Source organism: Embiotoca jacksoni, unplaced genomic scaffold, assembly GCF_022577435.1.
Source record: "Embiotoca jacksoni isolate LCO1_2020_lvr unplaced genomic scaffold, fEmbJac1.0.p SCAF_8, whole genome shotgun sequence".
NCBI classification, from domain to species: domain Eukaryota; kingdom Metazoa; phylum Chordata; class Actinopteri; family Embiotocidae; genus Embiotoca; species Embiotoca jacksoni.
Window position 1 is genome coordinate 13366908 of NW_027185436.1, and position 16289 is coordinate 13383196.

Here is a 16289-nt window from a genome sequence, read left to right on the forward strand (position 1 = left end):
ACAATCACATCACACAGGGCAAAATACATTCCAACCCCTCCTGCCTCCAGTTTGTAAGGTGGTCTGATGTGGGAAAAGAGGATGGTGGGGGTTTGGCAGCGGTCCAGATGGGGGCCTCTGAGTCCAGATGAAGGAAAACCTGGTTCACATTTATATGACTTCATATTACACATGTTAGAAAGACTCTGCTCTGTGCACAGGCCTAATTAAATGCTCTGCTCTTCTATAATGTCAGTGTATTATCTGAATCACTGTAAATGAGCCTTCAGAGATCACTCAGTGACTTAGTGATATCACATATCAGAAGTCTTTTTTTTAATTTTTTTTAACTTAGACCTCTAAAAAATGAACACCCCCCCCCCCCCCCAAAAAAAATCAACAAATCTTTACCCTTTATATCTGTCTGTTTAAAAAAGGCTTGTGACTTTATGCTGTATAGTGATATTCCTTCAAACATTTCCAGCACTGATCAAATGAATGTAATGGTATTATCTTACTGACATGTGTGGACAAACATTCAAGGGAATTTGAAAAAGTCTTGAATAAATGTCTCAATCACAGTTATAGCTGCGATCATGGCTGTTTTCTGAAATTTGAAGGGTCTTGAACGCTACTTAAGATGAAAATTAGACTTCAAATTCCATTCTCCTGTGTAGACAGAATCGTCCGTGTTTTCTGATTCTACACTTTTTTTGTGATGGTTCTGTGTTTTAATTTAATATCCCAAATACAGGCAAATATTGCTCTCTTTTAACTGTTAAGCACGGGACATATGATACTGAATTTTTTTTCATTGTTGTCATGCGTCAATATTGTAATTGATATTGAAAAGCATTACAGCCTCTGATACAAGTTTTATTGTTTTGTTAACGGAGTGTTTGCAGGCGAGAAAAAAAACTGCGTTATGAGATCGTTGACTGCATGCATGTTTACCTTTCACCGTCTTGACACACTACACGGAGCATTAACGAAGTGTGGTGTCTCGCACCTCCCTCTAGTGGTCTTCTTCTGTAAACAGGGAAATAACGGGTGGAAGCAAAGACATCAAATGTGACAAAGTCCAAGAGAGGAACAATACTCACCACGTTTGTCTACATTATGTACACATTACATATGCCGGTGTTGAGGCAAAAAAAAAAAAAAAAAAATACGTCTGTCTCCAAAGTACTGGGAGCAATGACTATATTGTGTAACATTTAAAATCACCAGAGTGTAACAACATCAGAGCGAGGCAGGGGGAGCAGTCTGGTGCAGAGTCATCCATGTGGGAACATTAACATTTAGAGGAGCAGTGTGTCTGTCTGCCCTTGGAGCTACCTGTCACTCACAGGCGTCAGACTGAAGTGCTATGTGACCTTTACATCATGGTTGTGCAGACAGGAACAAGAAATTCCACCTGGAAGGCTTGTCGTATGATGTCATATTTCCAGACATTTATCTCTGTTTCTCAGACGTTCAAACACTCAGAGACCAGGGGCTCACCACAACACCTGATTATATCAGTTCAAAAGTTTTTGATCAATTGGCTTTAACCTTACAGTTTGTTGTTGTACAAAAGTAACTGTGACATATTTCACACAGATACAAGCTCATCCTCCATCAACTCCTTTTTTTTCTTTCCTCTCCACCAAACTTTCATCGCTGCCTTCATCTCCACTGTCCCTGCCACATGTTTCTGCTTGGATTTCTCTCAGTACCTGGAGGACCTCTTGTTAACAGACTGAAAGCTCATTTCAACACAGCTGACATTTCACGGGCACTCAGGGCCTTTTTACCTACTGACACAAATTAAACTGTTCAGAGGAGCCACCAGTGCTGCAGCCACGCAGCTGCACCGGGAGGCAGAGAGCAATGTGGACGGAGGTCAGGACAGAGTTTTAGGCAGTTTACCTAATGGACTTTGTACTGGATGTGTGAAACACTTCACTTAACACAGCCTCTGGTAACTACATTGGCATGTGTATGCATGCCCCTGTTTGTGTCAACATGGCGTGCACGTGTTTAAGGTGACAGTGTTAAAGGGCAAATACATCGCCCCTGACCCTTTGCGTGCATGGCAGTTGGAAATTTTTGCCCTTTAGCGAGAAAACACAGAAGAAGTCTTAATGCCATCACTTCTATCACAAGGTAATTTAGAAAACTCCTAAAAGTTATTTTTGTGTGTTGACACACACACGAGTCAAAATGAAACAAACAATGAACTTCGATCAAAAACAGCCAAAACAAGACAAATAAAAAGCATCATTTAATGTACAAGAAAGAAAATTAATATTTTATGCAGGCAGACGAGTGCACACAGCTTCAGAAAACGGAAAACAGGAATGAACATGGTACCACAACAATGAAGTCTCGAGGTGAACTTAAGAGTGGTTCAGAGTACTAGTGTAACAACACAAAGTATCTGAGGCATCAACTCGGTAAAAGCTGCAGTATCTGCTGTGAAAGCTGTTACAAAACATAAAAAAAACCAAGTAAAAATAAGAAACACAAAGTGCAGAATTACAGTTAAATTACCAACAGTAGTGGCTGATCTTTCCACATTATGCTGCGACAAGAAAATCACATTTACAAAGCTGCTAACCAGCTGGTGAGCTGTACGTTTTTATTTTACGAGTACCACCAAAACGCTGCAATATTATTATGGTACCGACCGTGTTTAAACCTAAGAGAGGAGTCACAGTTTACTTTAAGCCACGTATAAATTTGTTTGAAACATAGTGCGAACACATAGAAGATGTCGGGAATAAAATGCTGGTTAAATATCAATGAAGGTACGTTGATGTGAGGCTTTTCACGTGATGTGTGTCTCCGAAAACAAAGTAGTAAAACACTGCAGGGCCCAACAGGATCTAAAACTGTCAAAGATATTTAAAAGTATTTTGTGAAAACAAGCTTGAATATAAAAAATATGGATACTAACGTGTTAAAATGCCATTAAACACTTTTTTTGCGAATACTTCTTGCAAGGGTGAAAACACGGTCCTGGTGACAGCGATACAAGTCCGACCGAAGCCAAGTGCAACAGATTGAAAGCATGTGCCATAATTTTTTAAGTCCGCAAGAACAATTAACAAGATTATTCAAGTTTTTAGAGGAAGTTGCACTACAAACACTCCACCATACCTTTTCACAGTCCTGTGAACAACAAACCTTTGCCTGTCAGCCTCCTTCCAGCTGGGTGCATCCTTCGTCTGCAAAACAGCTACATTACCAGCAGGCCCCGATCTCGCGTAATGGCATGGAGGCAGGTGGTCACAGTGTCACTTCATTAGCAAGGAATACTATTATTACCAGTCACATTCATTTTAAAACAGGTACCAACAGTTTACCCCACACTGGACAGACCTCACTGAGCTATACGTCTGTGGTGCGGATGCCGTCCTCATCCAGGCTGAAGGGGAAGCCACAGCCGGTGTGAGGCTGAGGCTGCGAGCGGTGCCGCCGACGCCCGCTAGCCACGTCTGCCGACGCTGTGAGGATCCCCAGTCCGCTGGACGAAGGGGCCGGCGGGGCGCTGGGGCACTGGGTTGGGGTGGAGAGAGAGTTGGAGGAGGAGGAGGTGGACGAGGAGGTGGAAGAGGAGGAGAGAGAAGGCAGGGTTGGCACGGAGCTGAAAGCGCTATCTTCATCCTCCGCATCCAGGATGGAGGGCTCGCACGGTGGAACAGGGGTCCAGGGCTGCCAGCCTGGTGCCACAGAGCAAGACTTCACCAACTGAGGTCTCCGCTCGTCACTCGGCTGACTGCGAGTCGCTGAGGAGGCATTGTGACTCCGATAGAGGGAAGTCCCACGTTTAAACGAAAATCCCTGCAATTAAGAGGGACAAAAACACCACAGTTATAAATCATGACCAAGGGTTTTTTTACTTTTCTTCCAACAACATATAGTCAAAAGAAAGCAAGCAATTATTTGTTTTTTTTTTGTGTGCCTTGGCCCAGAGGAAAAGTGGGAAAAGACAGTGTTACCTTTGGGGGACCTCTGAAATCCTGGATCTTCATTTCAATGTCCCTGATCCAACAATGCATCTCCTCTGGAGAGTCTGTCTATAAAGAAAAGATACCAGAAGATAACGGCTGGCAGAGCAGCAGGTCTTCATTCATTTTTGCACCACCTGTTTTCTAACACCTGCTAATCCTGTTTTAAAAGAACGGTAAATGTAGTTTACTGAAAGGACCAAAACCAGCAAAACAAATTATGCTGCTCACAAGATGGACCTACCTATTTATTCATCCATAATTATTAGTCGACTAATCAATTAGTTGGTTGAAATAATTAATTAGCAACTATTTTGATAATTAATTTATCTTTAATCAGTTGTAATCAACCTCAGTCAGAGAAATCCTCATGGGCATATTCGTAATTTTGTTGCTGTATTTAAGCGGGGACAACACTTGACAGATTATTTAATCATGAAAATAATCATCTGTTGTAACTGTAGTTTATATTGTGTGTTCATGTTAAAGTAAAAAACATCAGCAGACGTATTGCTATTGGGATTTTTAAACTCAATAAAGGGCCCTAATTTAATTTAATATGATTTTTCATGTTGGTGTCCACACTTAGACTGAGATAATGACTTCTGTTTAATTGTTTTTTGTTTATTTCAGTTTACTAAATGTTTGTCACGCTTCCTTTTTTTCTTGCAGACAAACATAAAACTGCTCATGCTCGCAGCCTTTCCGTCTCTCCCAGCACTTGCCATCTGATCGGACCCCACCGTCTCAAGTCAGCTGTCCTCTCAAGGGGAGGAACAGGATATTATTGTTGTTGTTATGGTAACAGATGGCTGTGCCCCTTATATGAAAACAAGCTCTTCATGCTTCTATAAAAAGAACCTGTGCTACACATCGGCAGCAGAGCATTGAGAGAAAACATCTCAAAACATCAGGACAGATGCACCTGGGAATACAGCTTTTCTCTGTTTTTATTCATGCATCAGTAAACACATTAATTCTGCACTACATCAATACTGAGCTTAAAACAATGTGAACTAAAGTTGTCATGAACAGGAGAAAGAGATTTTACCTGAATGTAGAATGTCCGGTGGCCGGTGATGATCTCAAACAGGTTGTCTCTGAGCAGAAGATCTCTGACGGACACAGAAAGTTTGGTTTGAAGTTTCTCTGATTAAAAATGAGAAAGCTAAACTTCAACATTAGACCAAGAGGCAAAACTAGCACCTGTACAACATGAGTCAAGCTTTATCCAGCACTGAACAACAAATCTGGTCCAAACTGGTAAATATTATGGAGGATAAAAATGTCTTTGTACTTGTACTTTGTTTGAACAGCGACAATTTGAATGCTGTTCATACCTGTTTGTGTCTGCTCATATCCAAATAACATATATACAGATGTATATATGTGCATATATTCATATTTGTTTACATCCATATCAGATAAATGAATAAGCAGATGGAGAGAGTAAGCAAAATGGTGGGAGATTCGACAGATTCTGACTCACCCCGACTTGACGAGACATTCATGGACCTTCTGAACGTCCCTCAGTGGAATAGCTCGGAGAGGGTCCTTGTCCTGAGACAGATCCCGACATGGGCAGACAAAGACCTCAGTCACTTCAAAGCATCAACTCGAGACAGGAAAACAAAAAGAAAAGTCTGACTCCTCACCATCTCAGACTTGTAGTAACTGACTGCGTTGTCGTCCAGAGTGAAGAAGCGCCTCTTCCAGCTCTTCCTCTGAAACACACACCTCATTACAGTTTCCACACAGTATTTCTATTCAAACAGGGAGTTCAATCTGTTATAAGCCACTGATCACTCACCACATTTCCTTGTTTAACACAGTAACCACATCTCAGCACGCCCGGCCTGTTGCCCTTCCTCTCTCTCCCTTCTGTCTCCTCGCTGTCATTCTGAAATTTTTTTACATTCATTATCCATCTAGTAATCACAGCCACTGGAACCATAATCATCAGATATCTCAGTTTATACACTACATGTTTCTGAACACAAACTGAAGACGGTGCTATTTTTTGCTTTTGTTGTTCTTGCCAGATGACTTTGTCATTAAAAGGTCGGTTTTAGCTTCCTCTACTTTACCTGAATGGGAGTGTGCACCACCACACCACCGATGATCTCAGCCTTGTAGGCCTGCTGTCTCTTCGCTGCCTGAGGGTCACTAATAACTGTGGTCACATCATACCTCGGAGGTGCAGGGCAAGACTTTGGAACCTGTAAACAGGTGGGAGAACATTAACAACTAAGACAGTAGCAATGAAGGAGGGTCCGCAGTTTAATGAGTCTCTATGTTGGAACTAGATTCTAAATTAAAGCATCTTAGTTGTGTGGTATGTTGAGGGTTGTCTTTGTCGTGAACTTGCGGCAGTGTAGTGAAAAGTGTACTGTACAGGTAACTGAACAACAGCTGGAATGTGCTTTGTTATAGACGCTAGCTGTCTCATCGATTAGCATGCATGTGTTTCAATTAGAAACACTAGCAAAGCTTTAAAACAATAAAGTATTACACTGCATGTGTTGTATATGCTGGATATTTGTCCAAAATTAAATGCACATGCACAGTCGTAATAAATTATACATCCAGGCAAATAAATTCCACGGACCATACAAATGTTAGCATTTTTTTGTGGTTTCTGTATCTACTGGGAAGCAAGAAAATAGTCATTTATATGCAGGAGCAAGCTGATCATGTAGTAGTAGCAGCACTAAGGTTGTATCATAATGTATTGCATTATATAGAAATGTGGGTTTGCCTACCACCCTTGATATAAATGTAGACAAAATATTAGAAACACCATCAATGCTTATTAATTCAACAGCAGCCTCCAAATTGGTTATACAGTTCAATTGAATTCAATTTTATCGATAGAGTGCCAAATCACAACAAAATGTCAGGGAACTTAACACAGTAAAGTCCTGACAACAGAACTTCTGAGAGAAGAACCCAACAATTCAACAATGGCCACAAGGTTGGAAGGGAAAACCTCCAAAAGAGCCAGACTCAGATTTGAGTGGCTATCTGAGGTTAAGGGAGAACAGAGAGAGAAAAGAGCAGCATGGAGAGACACCAAACAACAAACTGAGTAGGTTGGTGGAATCTGTAACTGCAGATCAGAAACATGCAACTTCAACACAGTTTCAACAAAACCTGAACATTATTACCTTCGTGAAGGCGAGATCAATTTTATTAGAACACATTAAGGTAAGTAAGGTGTGCCTAATAAGCTGAGTGTAGACCAAATGGGAAACTCAATTGTCAAAAATATTACCTCATCCCCTCTAATGTGGGTTAAGGAGAAAAATGAATCGCATTATTTGAAGATAAAGTGATTTTCTGCATTCACATCATGTCCATCCAGCATTAGAAAACTTTTTTTTTTACACATGATTTCATTGAGGCAGCGGAAGCTCTGAAAAAGTGGCAGAGCAGCGTTCCCCCCGATGGGGAAGTGAAAGAAGAGTGAGCAGCGCTGCTTCCTGTCAGTTTGCAGGTGAGACAAGAAGACAAACACTCTTCTCTGTCACCTGCCATCATCACACAGCTGGATGTCGCCGGCCAACAAGGTCCCGGACATTTTGCCAAACACACACAAATAATATGCAAATGTTAAAAATGAATGTTGACACCTTCACAACAGTGACGTGTGTGTGTGTGTGTGTGTGTGTGTGTGTGTGTGTGTGTGTGTGTGTGTGTGTGTGTGTGTGTGATCACTCATATTCTTGCACATTCACAGTTTCCTCATTTACCAAGTGTGTGACAGGGGATTTGTAGGCACCGTGCGGTCATGTGCACATGCCTGGGTCAAACTGGTTTCAGTGTCATCACTGCAAACTGCTGATTCCCATGCTCAGATGGAAATAAATCCTTTATCAATAACTTCTAGTTTAGCCTTCATCTCACTGCTTATTATACAAAGACATTTGGTTATAATACCATGTATGTGTGCAGTGTGGGTGTCGCACTTACAGTGATCTTGCTGGCTTTGTTGAGAGCAGCCACCCAGCCCTTCATGTCAGTCACATCATTGGCTTGGAGGAAATACCGCCGTGAAACTGCATTGATGACTGCAGAAATAGAAGTCAGCTCCATGAATATCAACAACCACATTAGATCATTTTATCACGTGCAAATAAAATCACTGTCTTCAAATGCTTTTTGCGTTTGAACATGCATGACTCATCGTTTCCCTGAAAACTCACCAAAGCAGAACTCCGTCTTGGGCTTTTGCTTCACCGTTGCTTCACTCACCTGAAAGGAAGACAGAAGACAGAAGAGAAGAGAAGAGAAGAGAAGAGAAGAGAAGAGAAGAGAAGAGAAGAGAAGAGAAGAGAAGAGAAGAGAAGAGAAGAGAAGAGAAGAGAAGAGAAGAGAAGAGAAGAGAAGAGAAGAGAAGAGAAGAGGATTCATATCTTTGATGTCTATCTGACGTGTCCTGGGAGGAGCTGTCAGGAATACAGAGCATGAAGCCAGATGTCATTATCTTCGGTTAGCTCAGCGAGCGCACTGACATCTGGAAAACTTCACAAAGTCTGCTTCAGTTGTGTGCTGCATGTGACTGTTAACTATAACTACAGATAACTCTGAAATCTTGTGTAACTGTGAATCCCTGGATGAATTTGCATGTTATTAGTGTGTCTTCTGTGAATTCCACATTACTCATTATGTCTAGGTTTGTGGAATTAATTGGACTTCATGTAACTACAGCACACAGCAGGGGAGAGAGTGGTTTACCTTCGAGATGTAGGTTAATCTCTGGCTGCCAACAAAGCTGGCTCCGCTGGGTAGGTTCTGCGTGAAAACAAAAACACACGGACTCGTCATTGGCTCAGAGTCCAAGGTTACAAGGCTCCTATTGGTCAGTTGGATTTCCTCTTTCTGTTTGTGCAAGCGTGTGTCCTGCATGTATGTGTGGAGCACCTGAGGGTTGTCCATATACCACACCAGAGCATTCCCCTGCGTGTCAAGGATGAAGTATCGTCTCTGGAAGCGGCAGCTTTTCTCCTTCTCCTCAATGTCAAGGAAGCCGCACACACGGTTCAGCCGGTCTACGTACGGCATGCTGCCGCTATCACATATCAGGGAGACAGACGAACAGTCAGAAAGACAGGAACTCAAATGAGATAGACAATGAGGGGCAAGACATAAGGGGAGCAACAGAAGTAGACAAATAAGACAGAAAGGCAAAGACAGGCAGATGTGGAGGATAATCATCTTTCATTTAGTGTTCAAATACACACACACACGCACGCACGCGCACGCGCACACACACACACACACACACACACACACACACACACACACACACACACACACACACACAGGAAGAAAGCGACCCACTCGCACTCAGCAGTTTTTCATGTGACGTGATTGAGGCTGAGCAGCAAACCCTGAAGCCCGAGGCTGAGCTGAGGCCCTCCACCACAGCCAAAAATTACAGACTGCACTGAAGATCTGCACACATGCACATTTCCACTGGCCAGAGAAGAGAGGGGAGAGGGAGGGAAGAGAGGAGGGGTGAGGAGGCGAGAGAAGAGGAGGACAGGAGGGGTGAAGAGAGCTGGTGGGATGTCTTCGTGAAAATGATGTGATGCATGTGAATCACTGAGCTGCTGACCGATTCCTCAACACAAGAAAAACTCATTCAGCTCACACACTCAGGCATGCTGATATGGTTCAGTATTATTTGATTTCCAATACAATTTAATCTCAATGAAAATTAACCTTTTTTTTTTCTTTTTTTTTTTTTTTATATCTTTTGGGGGGAGTTGGAAGGTTTCTGATTAAATGTACATTCTTGTCCTCCAGAAGTTTCTGAGAAAACGTTCAGTCCCAAAGTTTTCTTTTGCATCTCTACAGATGAAATGACAAACTGTGTACTCTTGGATGCACAAAATAAAAAGATTTAAAAGCAGGTTTTGTGCACATTTTCCATTTCACAGTTCCTTACTCTTCCAGATATTTGACTTTATGCAAGTACTTGAACGTAATACGGCCACGAAGGTGTATGATGCTAACTAGGCCACATCTGTGACTGATTTTTTTTTTATACAAGAAAAACATTTATAATGCGACAGTCATATATAATCAGGACTGAATAGCTGTCCCTTCTGCCAATACTTTTACAGCACTGCCTTGGCTCAGAAGCTTTCAGGACATAGAAATTAGTTGCATTTCCATGAAAGCATTGACACACGTCACCCAGCACAGCAAAGAAAAACAAACAAAGAAATACCAGCAGACACACTAACTGCATCTTCACTGCTGCAACTCCTGTCAAACTATTTTTAAGTATGGGTAAGAAAATGCCTCATTTTGAAAGTGCTTTGAAAACTTTGTGGGCTGTGCTTGATGCGTCATCTGTGCAAATTATTTTCTTCTGCCATTGAAATAGGTCAAAGATATAGAGGCCTTTTGCAAACACTTTGGGTGTAGGACACAATGTATATAGATCATGGCAGTGATATCAGTTCTTGTCTCTCACCACATCCAGGGGAGTGAAGTGAAACCCACCTACATGCTGTTCTGCTTTAGTTGCGGACAAGCACAACCACTTTTCAGATTGACACAAACTGACAGTAAAAATGTCAGAGGGTAGATTCAAACTGATGCCTGGTTCATGATAATTTTATGATGTTCTTCAGAAATGCTCAGTGACTTGTGAGGGACAAAAGAACAAAAGAACAGTTGAGATATTTTGATTTTTAAACCAAAGTATGAGAAAATCTCTAAAGATTCTTTGCTGCCATGAATGCAACTCAGCACTGTAGCATCTTTTGTTTTGCCTGGTAAATACTCTTCTTTCTTCTCAGATTTGTCCAAGTTCACTCCAGGAAACATTATATAATTGGTTTAACAGGCTGAATAGTATTACTTGTGACCATTCATTTAAACTTTGGCATGTAAAATCTAGAGAACAGAACCACAATATGTTATGTCAATCAACAATCCTCACCCCGAACCCTTTCCCTACAGTCCATTCAAGTCAGCCATCATATGTTTATTGCAACATATTGATCTGAAAGACTCAGAAGCGTGATAGAAAAGCATAAAATGCCTCATAATTCTACATAAAGCCGAATTATCGTTGACAAACTAACAATCTGACTGTTATATATTACTCAGTAACACCTGACAGACGTTATATTTGTTCAGCTCAGGTGACCTCCTCTGACTCACCAGATCCAACACGGCCCGCCACACCTACTGTACCATCCGCACACACACACACACACACACACACACGGTCACAAAGTGCCACTGTCGACTGACTACTTACCCACGGTGGAGAGTCAGTGTGCGCCACAGCCAGCCAGCCAGCCAGCCAGCGCCCAGCGGGGCTACGAAGCGCAGAGGAGAGACCCGAGTTTGGTAAACACGAGCATGGTAAACAAAAGTTTTTCAACAACTTTCACAAACAGCAGACATTTACAAAACCGGCGTGCAAGCGATCCTCACACTCTCGTCTATTTGTTTGTGTGATCGGATTACAGAAGACTTGTCTTTTTTCCGGGTTGGACGTTTCGCTATTAGAATAAACCAGCCCCGGATGTGATCTATGAGTCCTCTGAGCTTCGGCTGGGGCCCTCCTCCTCCTCCTCCTCCTCCTCTTGGTGCAGCTGCGATCATATATGAGGAAATGTCAGGCAGAGTTATTTACCTCATTTTAACATCATTTTCTTTGGTAATCTCAACACCTTCAGCAAAGCTACTTTGATCTCTTGCTTACTTTTTTGCCCCCTCAGACATCTTTATACTTTTGCTTTTCCAAAATAAATAAATAAAAGTGTGCAGGTGTTTTCTTCCTGCAACTCCATGCTGTTATCTCTTTTTTTTTCTCAGGTGAGATCTGGGTCAAACACGCAGACACACACTCACTTGAATCAGGTAGGTCACATAAAAGAGCTATAAAGGAAGGGACTGGAAACCTGAATTAACAGGAGCAGAGACGATAGTGTCATTCCTACACCTGCTAAAAGTGCTGAGGGTCTGACAGGTGCAAGATGATATGCCAAAAGCAGCTGATGCCATAAAGAAAAACTGAGTTTCTTTACTTTTGGGTTTTAAAAATACAGAGGGTTATCAGTATCCAAATTCACAAGCATCTCAAAAAGCCACATTTAACACATTCATTCAACTATTCAGTGATGTTTTCCTGCTTCTGTAGGTTTAAGGACCTTCTCTACAATGGCAGCAATTTCTGGTTAAGAAACACTAGACAAACTAAATCACTTTAAATTCCATTGTTTTACACCTGTCTTTTGTAGAAATTCCTCCTCAGGCCATTAAACTTTATAAATAGTTAAATATGTCAGATGACCCTTATTTTTGGCACTTATTTTGATTATTGTTTGAAATGCAGGAAGGTGAGGTTCAGTTGAACATTTTCACCAATTACTACTAGTTTCTGCAAAAAGGATGTGCTTCATGGAAATATGTTTGTGGAAAACATCTATAAATAAGTTTTGTGGTTATTGCAGTGGAAATGTAATTAGTTGCACTGTTACCATGTACTAATCTTACAACATTCATTTGCTGAGTTCTGTTTTAACTTCATCATATTTAGCTGTTATGTAATTTGTTTTAAGGACAGCATTATGTCCAGCATAAATGTACTTCCAAAAGGTTATCTGGGATTGTTGGGTTCAGTTTTAGCATTTATAACAGGTGACCTCACAGTGTCAAATGACAAAGTGACAAGTAGCAGGACGCAACACTATCAACATCAACACAAAGCAGTATAAGTTTAATATTTCCAATCGAAAGAAACATTCACTATGCAGGAAGAAAGCTCATAAACAAACATCTACTTAATGTGCACGCAATAACAGAGTGAGGGGGCTGTGGGTTGTCGTTCAAAGCTGCTGTAGGAAATTCAAGTGCACTTTTGCAGAATGGTCCTTTTCAAAGTGTTACAGTCCTGCCAGGGTGAAATGTGTGTTTTTATATTATAGGTAACCCTTTGCATGATCACCTCAGTTTAAACTTCAGCAAGTTATCACATTTTTGAGTTCAGCTTTGAGTTTGATGCAAAATCTTAACTTTGCAGCATTAAACAAATATTTTGTAAAATGTTTCCTTGCAAAACATGTTCTCACAACATTGCTTCACTATTTTCTGCCTTCATACAAAGGTGATCACAGTTTGAGTACTGTGATGAAACTCCTGAAAGACAGAAGGAAAGCTCAGAGGATGAACTGGCCTGACAGTTTCATCACTCTATATCTAGTCAAAGTTCTGGGTTTAAAGTTTTCAAACATATAATCTCCCACAGTGCTAAGCCTGTCAATTTGTAAGTGCTGAAATAACAAACACTTCAGGAGTGGATTTGTGCTCTGTTTTCTTTCTTTTTGTAAATATGTTGTGTCGTCCTATTAAGAGGAAGTGGTTACACGTCATATGACCTGCCTGAGGACGGAGACCTACCTCAGTGATTTCATATCCTGTGGCGACTGCACAGAATTCAAGTCGCACAGTTTCAGAAGGGAGGCTTAAAGTTTCCACCGACTCCCGTGATTCTGCTGAAAATCAGTTTTCTTGACTCTAAATGTGCTTTTACACCAGCAGCATTTACATAAAGACAGCTTTCTGAAGTAGAGGGTATCAAATGCTACACCAAGTTGATCTTGGCTATCCTTAAACACACACTGCACACACAAACATCTTTATTCAGGTCAAACTTGCCATGCACAAAAATGAACAAAATAAAGCAGTAGACATATGGTTACAGACACGTTTAAACATTTTGCTCTCAGAGATTACCATGGCAACGACACAGACGTTTAATTTGGGTCTATGGTGTGAAGCGAGCTGTGCATTTTAGTCACTACTGAGGCACCCCAGCACCAACCAAAACCACACAAGTACCCCCAGCTGCATCAGAGTTGTGAGTAGGTGTTCTTCACTTTGAAAACAACTATTCACCACAAATACTTTCAGGCTCATACATTTTACATCTTTACATCTTTTACATCATCTGAAATTGAACATGCGGTGACTATTCAAGTTTTAATAAGTAATAAAAAAAACATGAGAGCCGCTGAAATGCAACTCGTACTTGTGGGACAGAACATGCTCCATCAATCCACCACCATCCAAACTATTATAACACTTTTTGTTTTCACCCCAGTGTCAAACCACATGAAACTCTGCAGCTCAAAACCTTTTTTTGAACTTGGATGAATAACACAACAACAGGACAGATAGAGAGGAGGGGATGAATCACTGGAGGAAAAGAAGAGGTGGAGTTTAGAGCTGAGTAAAGGCCATACGCAGCAGCAGGGCTGTGATCAGCAGGACTGGACTGGAGGCCACAGCCCCTGTGCTGCTGCTGTGGTGATCCCTGTGGCTGTGACTCTTGTGGGGCCCGTTGCAGTCATCACCAAAGCAGCACACCATCTTGGCTCCAGAGTTGCCGCCGTTAGCTTTGTCGCAGAAAGCTTTGTACGTGCAGGACTTCATCACAGTGTCTGAAATAGAGCAAGACGTTTCAGCTGCTCTGAAGTGACTGAAGACTGGACACTTATGTTCATTTGGTATGACTGAACCTTATGAACTCCTTCCCACAATCCCACTCCTCTTCTCCTCACAAACACAAACAAACACACACACACACACACACACACACATATATATAAAAGCACACAGAGATCTGTGGTTATCATACGCTGCTGGGATGATGTTCAGAAAACTGATACGATGACAGGATGCAAAGGCAGGATTTATGATCACACACTCACAAACATACTCTAATATGCTAAAGTTTAAGGTACTTTTGGTGTCTGATCTGCCACAAATTCACTCTGCAACATGACAACAACTGCAAACATGAGCTAAGTAAATGAAGACAGAGAGGCAACTGAGGGAGTTTTGTAATACATTCCAAATCCTTTTGGTGCATTACGGGTTTTAATATTGACTTTAAAAACTCTTTTTGTCAGTGGAAACAATATGAATAATATTCTAAGCTTGACTGACTTCCTTAAACTGTGACTGCACACAAGCAGCCGGTTGTCAGTGTTGTGCTGACCTCTAGTGAGGCACCCACACTACTGTATCCAACCACATCACACTTGTGTTGTATGTTTTCCTGGGTGTGTGTTTACTCACTCGGCCCTGTGATGGTGGAGCAGGCGTCAGCATACTGAGGACAGGTGTTGGAGCCCTGACGGTTGCAATCATCCTCACTGGACGCCACGCATGTGTGACATTTGAGAGCATGGCCTTTGCAGACAGAACAAGAGAGAGCACCTGGCTTGGGGCTAAGCATGTATACTCACAAGCAGTTGAAACCATGCAGAACCCTGATGGTATGTTTTCATTAGTCCATTCCCCACATTATGCATTTAAACACATTAGCACACACACACACTTGCGTGTAGATTAAGCAGACATCCATACATAGTTGTCAACGCAGAGTTACACATTTGCACACAATCAAAGCTGTTAGATGCTCTAGAGTAAAGATTTGTCGACCATACAGACTAAATTTAAATTTGACATACTGTACATCATTTGCACCATGTGGATTTAAGTCAATGGCAGATTTGCTACTGCAGGGCTTAAAAAACTTCTATCAAGGTTTGCTTTTAAGAAAAGGAAAATCCTGAATCCCTTTGTTTCACCGTGCTTCTTTAACCTCTCAGAAATCAGCTTCTAATCACTTTAAACTCCTGCTCTATAAAAAAACAAAAACAAAACCTAAACAAAGCCAGTGTTACAGAAACTTACTGTGGCAGGCCAGCGAGATGAGCAGCAGCAAGGCCAGAGCAGTCTTCATGGCAGCTGGCTGATGGGTCACTTGTGTCTTCAAGGGTCCACAGGAAGAGTGGATGATCTGAAATGCGTCTCTGATGGAGGGGACACGGTAGGGGGTTCAGCCGTAGGAAGGTATCTAAGGGCATTAAAGTCTTATCTCTGTAATCTGCATCTATGCTGCACAGCCAGCACCCTGCAGTAATAGACTTAACAAGGTGAGCTTTAACAGGGAGACACAGTTATAGTTCAATGTTGTCGTCAACATAATTTTGAGGTTAATTTGTTGGATTAGATTAATTTGATTCTACAACTATATTTTGTAGCCACTGACGGTTTTCAAAGTGTGGATGTGGACTGTGGTGTATGTGTCAGATGTAAGCACAGTGCATCATTACCTGTGGTGAAGCTGAAGCTGAGGCCATGACACACATACTGACAAACATAACACACTGACAGACACACACAGGAAAGTCCCCACATCAACTGTGAGTCTATAGTAATCTTAATCATGAGCCACTTTAAAAGCACAATCAACACATAAAAAGACACAAAATA

General features: G+C 41.6%; 1 protein-coding gene across 1 annotated transcript; it reads right to left on the reverse strand.

Annotated features, from left to right (window-relative positions):
• Positions 1-2232: 2232 nt before the first annotated feature.
• Positions 2233-11505, reverse strand: plekha2 (pleckstrin homology domain containing A2). The gene is made up of 12 exons (XM_069138825.1): positions 11257-11505; positions 8898-9045; positions 8712-8768; positions 8180-8228; positions 7947-8044; positions 6062-6193; positions 5785-5874; positions 5630-5698; positions 5464-5534; positions 5026-5089; positions 3966-4043; positions 2233-3807 (listed from the first exon to the last, which is right to left on the reverse strand). Exons 2-12 carry the CDS (start codon positions 9036-9038, stop codon positions 3355-3357), a joined length of 1302 nt encoding a protein of 433 aa, XP_068994926.1. The 5' UTR covers positions 9039-9045; positions 11257-11505; the 3' UTR covers positions 2233-3354.
• Between the last annotated feature and the right edge of the window lie 4784 nt (positions 11506-16289).

Bases quoted from the DNA above. Each gene is read 5' to 3' on its own strand.
- plekha2 (XM_069138825.1), bottom strand. From the start codon at position 9,038: ATGCCGTACGTAGACCGGCTGAACCGTGTGTGCGGCTTCCTTGACATT. The intron at 6,194-7,946 runs GTAAGTGCGACA...ACCTGTTTACAG, and splicing joins ACAAAGCCAGCAAGATCACT to GTTCCAAAGTCTTGCCCTGC. The intron at 4,044-5,025 runs GTAAAATCTCTT...TTTTCTTTATAG, and splicing joins ACCGGACATTCTACATTCAG to ACAGACTCTCCAGAGGAGAT.